Source organism: Phaethon lepturus, unplaced genomic scaffold (genome assembly GCF_000687285.1).
Source record: "Phaethon lepturus isolate BGI_N335 unplaced genomic scaffold, ASM68728v1 scaffold14417, whole genome shotgun sequence".
Taxonomy (NCBI): Eukaryota; Metazoa; Chordata; class Aves; order Phaethontiformes; family Phaethontidae; genus Phaethon; species Phaethon lepturus.
In genome coordinates, this window is record NW_010552632.1 from 68,451 (window position 1) to 81,014 (window position 12,564).

Sequence of the window (12,564 nt, forward strand, 5' to 3'; positions counted from 1 at the left end):
CATTCGCAACAGTCAATACCATGAAAGAGCACAGCAACTGTAGGTTGAAAATAGGGTGCATTACACCCTTAATCCCATCAAGTGATTTGGACCAGTTAGCCAGGCACATCCTGCTGCACTGAGAAAAGAATAATTTCATCCTCTAAGCCACCTGCAGCAGACGAGCGTGTGGTCTCACTCTGAGAATCCTCCACCAAGGTGAGCCCACTGCAATTCTCTTACAGCCTTGGCTTGTAGACTTCTTGTCCCACCCTTGTTGGACAGCGAGATGAATTGGTCCTGTCCTCTTTGATACAAGCCTCTGAGTCTCCGCAGAGGAGTTCCTACATAGCATACCTCATCATCTCATGGTACGCTTTCTCCCCTTTCTTTATAATTCCAGTTTAGAAAGGAGGTTATTGACCTCTTCCCCCCTGCAAAGGAACCTTTTCTTCCTGCCTAGTGACAAAATAAGAAGCATGACCCACCTCCCAGAACAGCTGGTAGGCCACTGAAAAAACACGTAGACTTCAAGAGGGTCAGTTAAGTTCAGCATTCGTCCCAGTTTTAACATGAGCTGCTTCATTGACATATTCTCTCACACACACACATACATACATACCCGTTTTTGTACCTCCTCAACTCAGACTCCTGGAAGCTCCAGGTGCAGCTTATGCAACAGCACCCCATCCTCTCTGTTTTATGCCCTGATTGCACAAGACCCTTTACCACTCCAAGTAGTAGCACTGAGCGTATGGCCGCCACTCCTCCCCCAGCTTCCATCTGTACTTTTTGTATCAACTGTTGCTGGGTGGTATTAATAGAAAGGGCTGTTACACTCTTAAGGGGTTTATTCATTTTTCAGTTTTAAAAATGATGATCAGTTTACCAGGCATGAGAGTCTTCCCTTGCCATGATTTTTTTCCAAAGAAGTTACCAACTGTACCCTAACTAGCGAAATTATCAAAGCTAATAATCAATGGGATTAAAACACACCTGTAAGCAAACCAAAACTCTTGACCCGTTTTGTGTCTGCTATGCCCACGGACCTCCTCTCTTGTGGGTCAGAAATACCCAGGGCAGGAGCCTGCTGCTGCCTGGTGCAGCCACGCTACGTCCCTCCACTACGGCAGCCGAGACGTAATGCTTTCGGATCCACAGGTCACAGGTTCAGCTCCCTGCTGCTGATGACTCACGCAGGAGCGCCGAACTAAAAACTAGCAACACCAGCTTTTTTTCTAGGAGAGGATTGAAGAGCATTGATCTCAATGAAATATTTCGAGGGCAGAAAAATTCCACCACGTAAAGAGTGCGTGACTTCTCTTTAGTTTATTTTATATTTTTGTTCCAGTTGTCATTTTGAATTCAAACTCTTTGGAAAGCAGGCATAATAGTCTTAATGATCCCATTGAGCAGTTTAAATTCAAATTGTGGAGCACTTGCAATACCATGCTGGCAGCACTTTCCATAAATTACTCTCAAATTCAATACGTTGCTTGACAAAAAACAAGAAAAAAGGGCTTTTTACTTTAAAAAGAAGAAAACTTGTATCATAAAAAAAAAAATCTTTAAATTATAGTTTCTCTTTTCTGGTCCAATTTAAATTGTTACATGGCTACTAAATTAGTGCTGTAATCTCTGCTTACAAATTGCAGAATTATTTTTAAAAATAGACATAATTTTACTGCAGGGATCAACCTTACACTTTAAATCGTATGTGATGGAGGTAGCTGCTCTTGCAGAGCTTTCAAACAACCACACTCACATGCACACAGGGGGTGAGGTTTACAATACCAGTCACACTGAAGCTGACAGCTGTTTTACCAGAGATTTCAATGAGCGCAAATTGAGTTAACACCGTCATTTCAGAACGATTAGCAAATTTAAGCTTTCCCAAGATGCTCTGTGGCACCAGTGGCTCTAGTTGTACCATTTCCTAAAACTTCAGCATTTCTCTTGTGTTCTGGTCTGAACTATCTTCTCCTACTGAACTACAGCTTCTAATAGGCCAAAAAGTTAGAAGCTAGCAAGAGAGAGAAACCATGAAGATATGGGTTTTTTTTTCCTCACAAAACAAATGATCAGGGGGAAAAAAAAGGGGAGTACTGCAATCCTGATTTTAAAGCTGGAGAACGGCAGTGATCAGGCCGTGACTTCCCTGCACAATTCTTCCCCCTTCAAGTCCTTCCACAGCTTTGGTACTACGGAAAGATGAACCTTACCCTGCAAAATCCTTGTCAGTGATCTTTGGGGTAGAGGTTTAAGGTCATGTCCTCAATCTCACAGCACAGAACAGAAACAGGAAACCTCAATTCCTGGGTCTCCACAGGGCACTGCAGAGCATAGCCACCATCTTCCCCCATTCTAGCTAGACAGACAGATGTGAGGCAGTTTCTTTCCTCTCCTTCAATCGCTCATCATTTCTAGCCCACCACTTCTCTGAACTCCCTTTCATTTGACCCTGGCTAGTCCTGCTTTGCTTGGTTAGTTATTTCTGCTTTCTCATCCCCTTCCCCATCGCACCACGGTCCCTCCCTCAGGGCCCAGCAGTGGGTCACGTTAACCTGGACCCGACAGAAGAAACCCTCAGAGGCCAGGAGCATCCGCAAGATCTTGCTGCTTCCTGTGCTAACTGCAAGCGCTTAGCAGCTCTCAGCGAGTTTATCTCCAACTGCTAAGCACCGGACTGCCAGGAAAGGGGATAAAAATGGAGGAAAATTTCCACGTCCCGCAGAAAGTCATCAGGACATCAAAGAACATCCCATTCACAAAACAGCAGCATCACTCCTGCCAGACCGGTGTGTCTGGTTAACCTTGTGTTTAGTCCTTATGATAATACAGTATTTGGAAAGCAGACAGCTGGCACTGCTCTAACATCTTGCGCTTCAATCTTTTATAGCAACGGTTCCACTGATATTACTCAACCTTTTCTCTGCACTGAGCCCTGTGCTAAAATCTCTGCAACTACTTAGAGGAAGGAAACCAAATGTTTTTTGTCAGTAATTTGCCCTGTAAGGGAGGGGAAAAGTATACCGATAACATACTGCAGACACAGCATTCATCACGTGTACAGCAATACGCTGGTTACACTGGAAAACCTATCGTGATATTTCAGATGTTACTTGACTGTCGTAATGACTAGGAGACATCTGTCTCCTATTTACACTTTATTTTTTACAGTTGCTTTTAGTTCAGCAGAAGTGTCTTAATGGAGAAGACTGGTACTCTTTTAGAAATAACATTAATAATGAAAGAATCCTTGGATGCAGAGCAAAACCAGCAAACACATTGGCAACAGAACTCACTGCATTCATAAGATGTAACAGGAAATGATAGTGACTGGCTTTTGGGTGGGGGGATTTTTGTGTGAAAGAAATGAACTCTGGTACTCAAATTCCCATTAGGAAAAAAAATTTTTTGAACAGGTAATTGATCTCCTTACATGTTAATTCAGACTTTTGGGGAATTTCATCTTAACTGGGTCACTGATAAATAAAACCAGAAACAAAAACAAAAAAACAACCCTTCTGCAGGCTACTTAGGCTTGGTATTGACTAACAAGTAATTAAATACAGTTCTTCTCAGTAATCTTAATTATGGCTTCACTCTACCACAACTAAGAAGAGTCATATAATAAACTGAGAAGATTAGCCAATTCTAACTGTTGAAAAACGTGTATTTTTATTGTTGTGCATAGTTTTTATGTGTGTACAGCCACAAGTCACACAAGGGAATTATTAAAAAAAAAAATCAAAGAATTAATGAATTTATATATCACAACCAGGCAAATATTATAGTTAATTTTCTTTATATAAATGAAGCAGCTTGGCTTAATGGTTTGCATAATAGGTCAAGAGTTTTGGACTTGGAGAAATGGGGATGTGTGCTAGAAATCAGTGTGAATTAGGTACACCAGTAAACAAGCTTCATTGAATTACTCAGATTTATACCAGCTGAGAATCCTGTTTTCTCAGCTGGCCACAGCCATGGATTAGCTGTGCAATTCTGGGCTAGTCACACAGGCTCCATCTTTCATGGGAATTCAGGTCCACAGGAATCTGAGTCTGGGTTCTTCAGTCCCATTGATTGCTTACAGAACTAGAGCTCCAAGTGTCCAAGTTATTTTCTGATAACGGGGCTTGGGAAAGCTCAAAAAACAAAACAAAAAAAAAATCAGAGGCCACAATTCAGCAAAATCTTTAAGCACACACTAGATTTTAAGCAGGTCATTAACTCTCATTGACTTCAGTATGACTGAAGTCAATGCATCACACATCTGAAGGCAGAAGCATTCAGATTGTGCTTCGGCAATTTAAGGGCCCCCAATCCATTTGCTAGAATAACTTGCAAGCCCAGCTCAGGCCCTCAGTGTGCTCAGGCACTCATCATCCTACTGAAGCCAATACAGGCCTCATTGCAGTGAAAAATCAATGAGACATATGCTTTACGACACAAATTCCTCAGGCCTAAAGCCAATAGCATGGCAGGTGCCTATAGATGCCTTGTAGATGTGGCTCTTAGCACAGATCTACAGAGTGCTGAGAGTCCTGAGGTTTCTGAAGGGTACTGAGACTTAAGCTCCCAACACTTTTTTCTTGCGCATTTAAGAGTTTAATGTGTGCTTGGGTTGGTTCCCCGCCCCCCGCATTAGATTGCCAGATTCCTGCTTTCCATTTCCCACTCAGAGTACCATCTGTCCAGCTACACGTACGTAGCCTCATCAGCTTCACCATCCTTTCCCCTGCATGTGCAGCAGCAGATGGATCCAGACGTGTTTTGGGTTAAGTCCATAACCAGGTTTTTGTGGACTACATGGATAAACATTTAAAGGCCCCTTCTGGTTATATAAAAGAAAGCTATTAAACGTTTACTCTTTCCTCTGTACTCAGTGCTGCAAAACCGTATCACAGAACGTACAAACACAGATGCAACCAGGCAATTATCATTCCTTTATCCTTTAAATAGATAGAAGATAAATTTGAAAGAAAATGAGGAACAGAATCCTTCTCCCTTTCCTTTTTTATCCTTTTATCTCCCAATGTAGGAAGTTTACTGAACCCTTGCCAACAATTCACTCAGGCTAATGAAGTGTATAAGTAATGGGATTAAATAATCTTAAACCATTGCTACAGTGGCTAATGCAGATGTTTTCCCAAACTAAAGCAGATGAGTGGTGAAGAATGCGTGCTTGATTTAAAAAAAGAGGAAAAGAAAGTATCAATCTGCCAGCAGACTAAGTCAATTCCAGCCTGAAGTTAATGAAATGTTTAATTCCGGTTACATAAAGTTGCTCCAATCATATTATGAATACACCTTCCAAAATTCTGCAGTGCTTCACACATGGTCAAACTTGCCACACAATGAATCTTCAATTTTTTTATGGTGCAATCATTTTAGTGCAAACAAAAATGGAAACAGTTTAAAAGATCATTTAGTTTTTAAAAGCTAATTAACAAGGTGCATATATCACTGCCATTGTAAATAAGACAGAATCCTCCCTTTTTATATTCAATATTTCAGCAATAATCCCACTGCAAAGGCTCTGCAGAAACAGAAGGAATAATAGGATATTGGTGGCATTTTCAGAAATACATATTATTCCTTTAATTATTATTGGAATGGCAAAGATGTCAAGAAAAGCATCAATTTTTACATTCAGAAGTGCAAATCCAATTCTGAAAGGATTTCAGGTCCAACGTTTATAAAAAGAACTCTGAATTGAAGATTTAGAAGACGACGTATTGTCGTGGTTTAGCCCCAGCCGGCAACTAAGCACCACACAGCCGCTCGCTCACTCCCCCTCCCGCAGTGGGACGGGGAAGAGAATTGGGAAAAAAAAACTCGTGGGTTGAGATAAACACGGTTTAATAGGACAGAAAGAAAGAAGGGAACAACAATGATAATACCAACAAAGGAATGTACAAGAACAAGTGATGCCCAATACAGCAATTGCTCACCACCCCGTGATCGACAGCCCGTCCCCGAGCAGCGATTTCCGCCCCCCAGCCAACTCCAGTTTATGTACTGGGCATGACGTCGTATGGTAGGGAATATCTCTTTGGCCAGTCTGGGTCAGCTGTCCCGGCTGTGTCCCCTCCCAGCTCCCCGTGCACCCCCAGCCTACTTGCTGGAAGGCCAGCACAAGAAGCTGGACTGTCCTTGGCTGCTCAGCAGCAACCCAAAACATCAGCACACTATCAACAGCTTCTCATCCCAAATCCAAAACACAGTCCCGCACCAGCCTCTGCGAAGAAAACCAGCTCCATCCTGGCTGAAACCAGGACACGTATCTATCAACACTTTAAGAATGTTTTGGTGCTTTTCTTATTCCAAATTACAAGGATTATCCCTATATACCATATGCTAAGGTCACAGCAAGGTGAGGCCTCAGGCATGTTGTGTGATGTTACTTTAATTTGCAACTGTGCAACTGGTTCCAACCAGCTCTAATGGGAGCCTCTTAAAAGGTGCAGTTCCTAGAGCAACTGTTAATTGTTTTCTTTAAGAGCTTGTTGGAGGCATGAAATGAGAGTTTAGGGTAAGGTAAGCTTCAAAAAGACATCCAATCCAAAGACCTTTAGTTCAGTAGAAGGGCTTCCATCAAGCTAAAGGTCTCGATTTTAGAAGTTTTAGTGCTATCTTGCATCCCACTTCCTTAATCTTAGTAAGCACCACAGTCTGCAAGCATTTTCATAACAGATTTCTCAACACAGAACGCCTCCGAGAGCAACACTACCTCTTAAAAATCACTGCATAGTGTGCTCTGTACAGAGCCAAAGTGGTCACAAAAAGCACCCCTTTCCCCTGCTTCGACCGCTTCATTTCAGAGACAGGTTAGACCAGGAAACAAAATTCACCCAGGAAGCTAAAGAGATCAGAGCTCTCCTGAAGACCATGGAAAAACTGGTGCCCACAGTACTGCCATGGGATTGTCAGGTTTTAGCTGTAAGGTAATTGTACAGCAATAAAAGAAATAAAATTTTCTAATGTCTGTGCTTTAAAATCAGGGTGCAAACAAGAATGGGTACTTACAATATAGCAGGGTTCACAGTAGGCTTTTTTCTCCACTGCGTAGAAAGGCTGTCCCCTCAGCTTGTTGTTGCACATCATGCAGGTGAAGCACTCCACATGGAAGACCTGGTCCATGGCCGTGCAGCCAGTGCCTTCCCCAACAACATTCTCCCCACAGCGGGCACAGCGGCCTGTCACCAAAGGCAAAGGACATAAGTCAAAGTAAGATCCTGGTCTCAGCTGCAGAGAAGATCCTCCTGCACACCTGTGCTGCACAGTGAGTAAGGGGGACATGGCAGCTCAATCAACGGAAGAGCAATTTGTGCCACTGCTGGCAAAGATCCAGTGCCAGTGGAAGGCACTTCTGGTGCTGGCCCATATGAAAAGATCTAGAGAAGCTTGAAACTGGCTCCCAAGACTGCAACTGATTATCGCTTCTACTGCTGCTGCTAGCCAGCAATCATCATAAGGAGTCTAAGCCCCAGATGCAAACCATTCAGCTATTATCTAACCCAGCTACATAGTCATCCTCAGCTCCTCTGTTAGATAGGATAAACCTGTGTCTAAAGCCTTGCTTCCACATGAAAGGATTTTGTGGTAGGATGCCCCATAAAGCTGCCTGGTGGCAGTGCAATTGTTACCATTTCAAGAGTAGTTTTTGCTTGTAGAGCTTAAACCAATTCCCTCAATGGAGCCAATCACACTGGCAAAAGGATTTAACTTCTTACGCTTTTGCCAGTATAGCAGTATCAACCCTCACACCCTTGCTAACGTGCTGATGCTGGACTAGTTGCTATTTTAAATAAAAAGTAGTAGCTAAAGACCGAGTGATTACAAAGAATGCAATATCATCTCTTACGTGGAAAAATTACTTTTTTCCTGTTTGAAGATTAATATGGATCAAGATATTGTGTCTATTTAAAGCACACAAACTATTCGTCAAGAAACTGATGTGTAGATACTTTACTCTTATCTTCCTTCAAGAAAGGTGTGTCAGAAGCTGCTAGTAAGGACCCTAAGTAAAGACAAGCCCTAAGAGCTCTGGCTGTTTCTGAAAAAGGTCCCTAATATACCACATACAAAAATATAACACACACAAAATTTCTACACACACACTCACAAAAGGCTTGTTGCCTTGTTCAGATTGTTGTTGGAAGTGTTATGTGGAAGATAGATTTAAAGTGAAAACAGTATATCAGAGAAAGAGGGTTTCTTAGATCATGGGAAAGACATTTTCCTAGTGAAGACTGTGGTGCAGAGATGATGGAAAAGGGTGGGTGGAAGGCACACCTCTGCCGTTTTCTCCATTCATTTGAGTTCTAGAAAAAAGAGATATTCCATGCAGGTCTGATGTCCTTACCCAGCAATGAGTGTTGAAAATAATTCATGCAGAGAGTCATGGAAGGTATTTAGGACAACCATAGCCACCCTACACAGAAGAGCCCCACCGAAGGCAACAGAGCAACTATAGTCTGGGGCTTTGTCCCACTCAAAACAGTATTCTCCAGTTTGAGAATAACTGTGGTGTCCCCAGTCTTGGGACCCTGTGCTTCTCCTTCAAGGCTCCATGGGTGCAGTGGTGTGGTCACTGAGGATGGGAAGGAGGGGAGGGAAGTGAGAGCTGAGGTACAAGGAGGAAGGCAGACTGAGTTCAAAATACAGTTACTTATAAAAGCGTATACAAATAATATGTCCTTAATAATAATTAAATAAACCAGCAACGATACAATGTTCTCTCATACCATGGTCTGTTTTATTGGCCTTTTCAAAGAAATACTGCAAAACTTCCTAAAAGGACTTGGACATGTCTCATTGTCCCAACAACAGGGCTGCTGTTCTTGTGCAGTGCAACATCGATGTCCCCGCACTCTTGATTTCTTCCCTGCCTGTTCCAGACCCCAATAGGATACATCCAGTAAACAAAGCATGTAAGCTACTTTTGGGTCCCTCAGGATGCGGCAGGATGATATACACACACATATTTGAGATATATTAGGAAAGCTTGGAAGAGAACCCAGATCATCCTGATTTGCTACAATGGCGTAACCGTAGTTGGCATTATACAGAACAGACAGTTCCTGACTCAAACATCTCCCAGTCTCAGCAATGTGGAGAGAGAATTCACCAGATAAAGCCAGACAAGCCTGGAAACCCCCCAAAAAGGAATTAATAATGTTGGTTTTATACTTAACTTTCTTTAGCATTTGTTATTCGCATTTTGATTGACAGTGTTGTGCTTTAATCACTCCACTGTAATGCTTCTTGTGAGGACTGCTTTTTTACGAGCAGAGAAGGAATGCAGGGTTCCCAGCATGGTGGTGAGGCTACAGAGCGTGGGGGAAGAATGGAAAAAAACATGAGGACTAGGAAGAAGGAAAAAAAAAAACCCATTGGAAAGAAGCACGGGAGCAGTACTGCTCTGGGAAGGAGGCAGAAGGAATCTACTGTATACACCACAGGAGTTGCACGTACAACAGGAGAGTGCTGCTTGGTCCTGTGTGCGGACAAGACCGAGCGTGCTCTGGGGCCTTCTCCGAACTGCTTGTGTAGCTGGGCTGTAATATGAAGAGACGTCTGGGGAGCAGTTAATATCTCTATATATAAAACATGAAATTGAAAGCCATTAGTGTATTACTTTACACAGTGTTTTTCCAGAGGGAATATTCCACTGAAGAATTTATTTTCCCTGGTGTGCCATTCTGGGATCATCCGGTATTATTTTTATGAGGCATTTGGACACGAAATAATGTAGTGTCTATGCAAACACTTCTCAGCTTTCTTTGTTAACATCTGAGTAGAACATGTGGGAATCTTTTCTTCCCCTCCTCCTCTTCTCACATTCATAATTTAGTTAGCTCTTGTATACTTCAACATTTATCTTCTTCTTTGACCAAGGCACCTCTCCATTTGTTGGAGAAGCTGTCTATATGTAGACCATACTTCTGGCCGTACTTCTTGTGTCAGGAGACCTGGGTCTGTTTCCTTACTCAAATATATACTCTTGTAATCTCTGGCAAATCACTTGGTGCCTTTGTACCTCCATCCTCTCTTTGAGCAAAGGGCATAAAGGCATCTTCTCTGCCTCCCAAAGGTGCCCTGAGGCTACATTCCTGCACGGCTCCGAGGCATTCCCCAACACTGATGGTGGCCAGGTACAAACCAAAGAGCAGCACAACAGAAATCTTGGCCAACTTCTCCCCTTGAAGTTGGTATTTCCTTAGGCTTTCCTTCCTCTTTCTGGGTTTTTCCACAGAAGATTCCCATTCAGGCAGTGACAAACTTAACCCACCTACATTTATGAGAAGTCCAGCTTCTGCTATTATGTACACAGACAGAAATGCTCCTGTAAACGCTGGCACAGGAAAGCTTAAAGAAAAAGCTTCCTTTTTCATAAGTTTATATGCAAATTGTAACCCTGTGGCCTGGAGCAAACCGTGTTTTTCATGAGACATGGCCACTCCAGTGAGAATCAAAACACAGACTCTGTGCCTAGCACCACCCTCAACTGACTCACTCGCCCAAAGGGCAAAAGCAAATAAGCCAAAATATTCAAATTTGGGAGTTAATTTACAGTTAGGTGGCTGGCTCTATGTAAAGGCACGCGGGCAAATACATGACCGGTCTGGCTTGCAGTGATGCTGCTTTTAGAGGCTGCACCTTCTGCAGACTTTGGTGCAGTCTCTGAACTTTTACACAAGACTTGTGTAAAATCAGGTCGCTTCCCCCAACCCCTGCATCTCACTCAAAATTGGTTGAAAATGGCTATTAGTTTCAAGCGTTGCTGGAGAGGGAGGAACTGACAGACAGACAGGCACATGCACACAGGCAGTGCAATTGCACAAGCCTCATTTCCTTAGAAAACCAGAAAAACCCCACTAAAAACAATGTATCTATCATTATGTCTGATAAAAACAAAACAAAGGTCTGCTTTTCCTGTGTGCCAATTACCAACGGCGAAGGTATTTGTGGTCGGACTCACCACAATTAAGTGCCCACACATGTTCCCCATTTTAATATTTTCACACTGGTTGAAATAACCCAGTCCGTTGTGTGCAGAATACCCATGAGTGAATACAGAACAAGTTGCACAGCTTATTGGGAAAGAAGTAGCAAAGGCAAAGCTTGCAAGACTCAAGAACAAACAGATTGCACAAAAAAGATTACACAAATAATCTAAGAGAAAAATAGCAGGCAGCGTATTACAGTAGAAACACAGAACAACGTGACCCATTTGCTTCCCACAGAGACAAACAGCACTTAAAAGGCAGCTTAAAGACAAAGGACAAAATTAGTACTAAACTGCACGAAGATGAAACTATGTCATTTCAACATTCTTTTGCCCCTTCAGCCCTTTTTAGGTCCTTTTTCAAGATCATTTCAGCAAAACCAGAAGGTGATATGTTGGCAGCAAGCCTGGGAGACTATTTGTGCATGAAAGAGGTTCGTAACCTTGGCCGTGACCTTCCTTCAGCCTCACCTGGCTGCCACATGTTGGTCTTACCTTGAGGGGACATACAGAGCTGCCCACAGAGGCTTCCCTGCTGAAACTGCTGTAAATGCCATCGTTACTGAGTAGATGACAGGGAAACACTTCAGCAGCTGAAAGGAAACATCAGCTACTATACTTTATTCTGAAACGTCCTCATTTACTCTTTTTTGTTGTACAGAAAATTCGAAACGTTGTGAATCTGAAGGAAAAGGGGAAAGGGAGGAGAGGAGCTCATATTGCACATGATGCTACTTCGAACTTCTCGTTATTTTATTATTAATACATGTTTTTGGCTTATACCACCACAGATCCTGACTGCTCAGACGGTGGAACAGCCCCGTTGTGCTGGGTATTGGACAAACACAGAATACAAAGAAGGACCCGGCTGCAGGAGTTTACAATCTAATACAAGCAGTAACAACTGGCTATAGACAGGAAAATACAAAGAAGCAATGAGACAAAACCGGTCAGCAAGGAAAATTGTGGTCTCAGCACTCCAGATGTTTTACTATTGACAAGGAGTCTGTAGACAGCCCAGCAAAAGAAAAGGTTAAGGAAGAATTTGAAAGAGGATCCGGAGGGAGTTTGAGGGAAGTTTAATGGAATGCTTCTGTGGAAAGGACGAAGCACAAAAGGGAACGTAAGTGCTTAAAGATTGTACATAGACACCTGCAGACGGGAAGGATGAGTTGATATGTCACTGGAGAATACTAGAGAAAAAGGGTGGTAATAGGTCATTACAGGCCATGCAAGTAAAGACAAGAAGCTTCTGTCAGATATGATGCAGAACTGAAACCAGAGGAGAGACTAAGAGGCAGGAGTGATCTGGCCTAAGTTACAAGTTAGAGAGTGATTTCAGCTGCATTCCAGTTGAGCGCGAATAGGGAGAAGCTGAATTTTTAGAAAAGGAGAATCTGCAGAGATTCAAGGTCACTGGAGCTTGGATGCAGGTTTTATCTGTGAAGATGAATAGGAAAGGCCATAGTCTGAGCTGTTACCCATCAAGATTCTTAAGATTTGGCCAGCGTCTGGGCGTGATCTGGAGATGAGGAATTAGATACAGGGTGTCCAACCTTATCTGGGAC

The 12,564-nt window shown here is 42.7% G+C and overlaps 1 protein-coding gene across 1 annotated transcript in view; it reads right to left on the reverse strand.

Moving 5' to 3' along the window:
• The window catches only part of LOC104624024 (lipoma-preferred partner homolog), a gene marked incomplete at its 5' end in the record, with an annotated part of 118,339 nt that overhangs the window by 38,397 nt on the left and 67,378 nt on the right, over nucleotides 1-12,564 (reverse strand). The window contains one exon of the mRNA XM_010291280.1: nucleotides 7,012-7,181. Coding sequence (XP_010289582.1) covers nucleotides 7,012-7,181 — 170 coding nt within the window. The remainder of the gene's footprint in view (nucleotides 1-7,011; nucleotides 7,182-12,564) is intronic.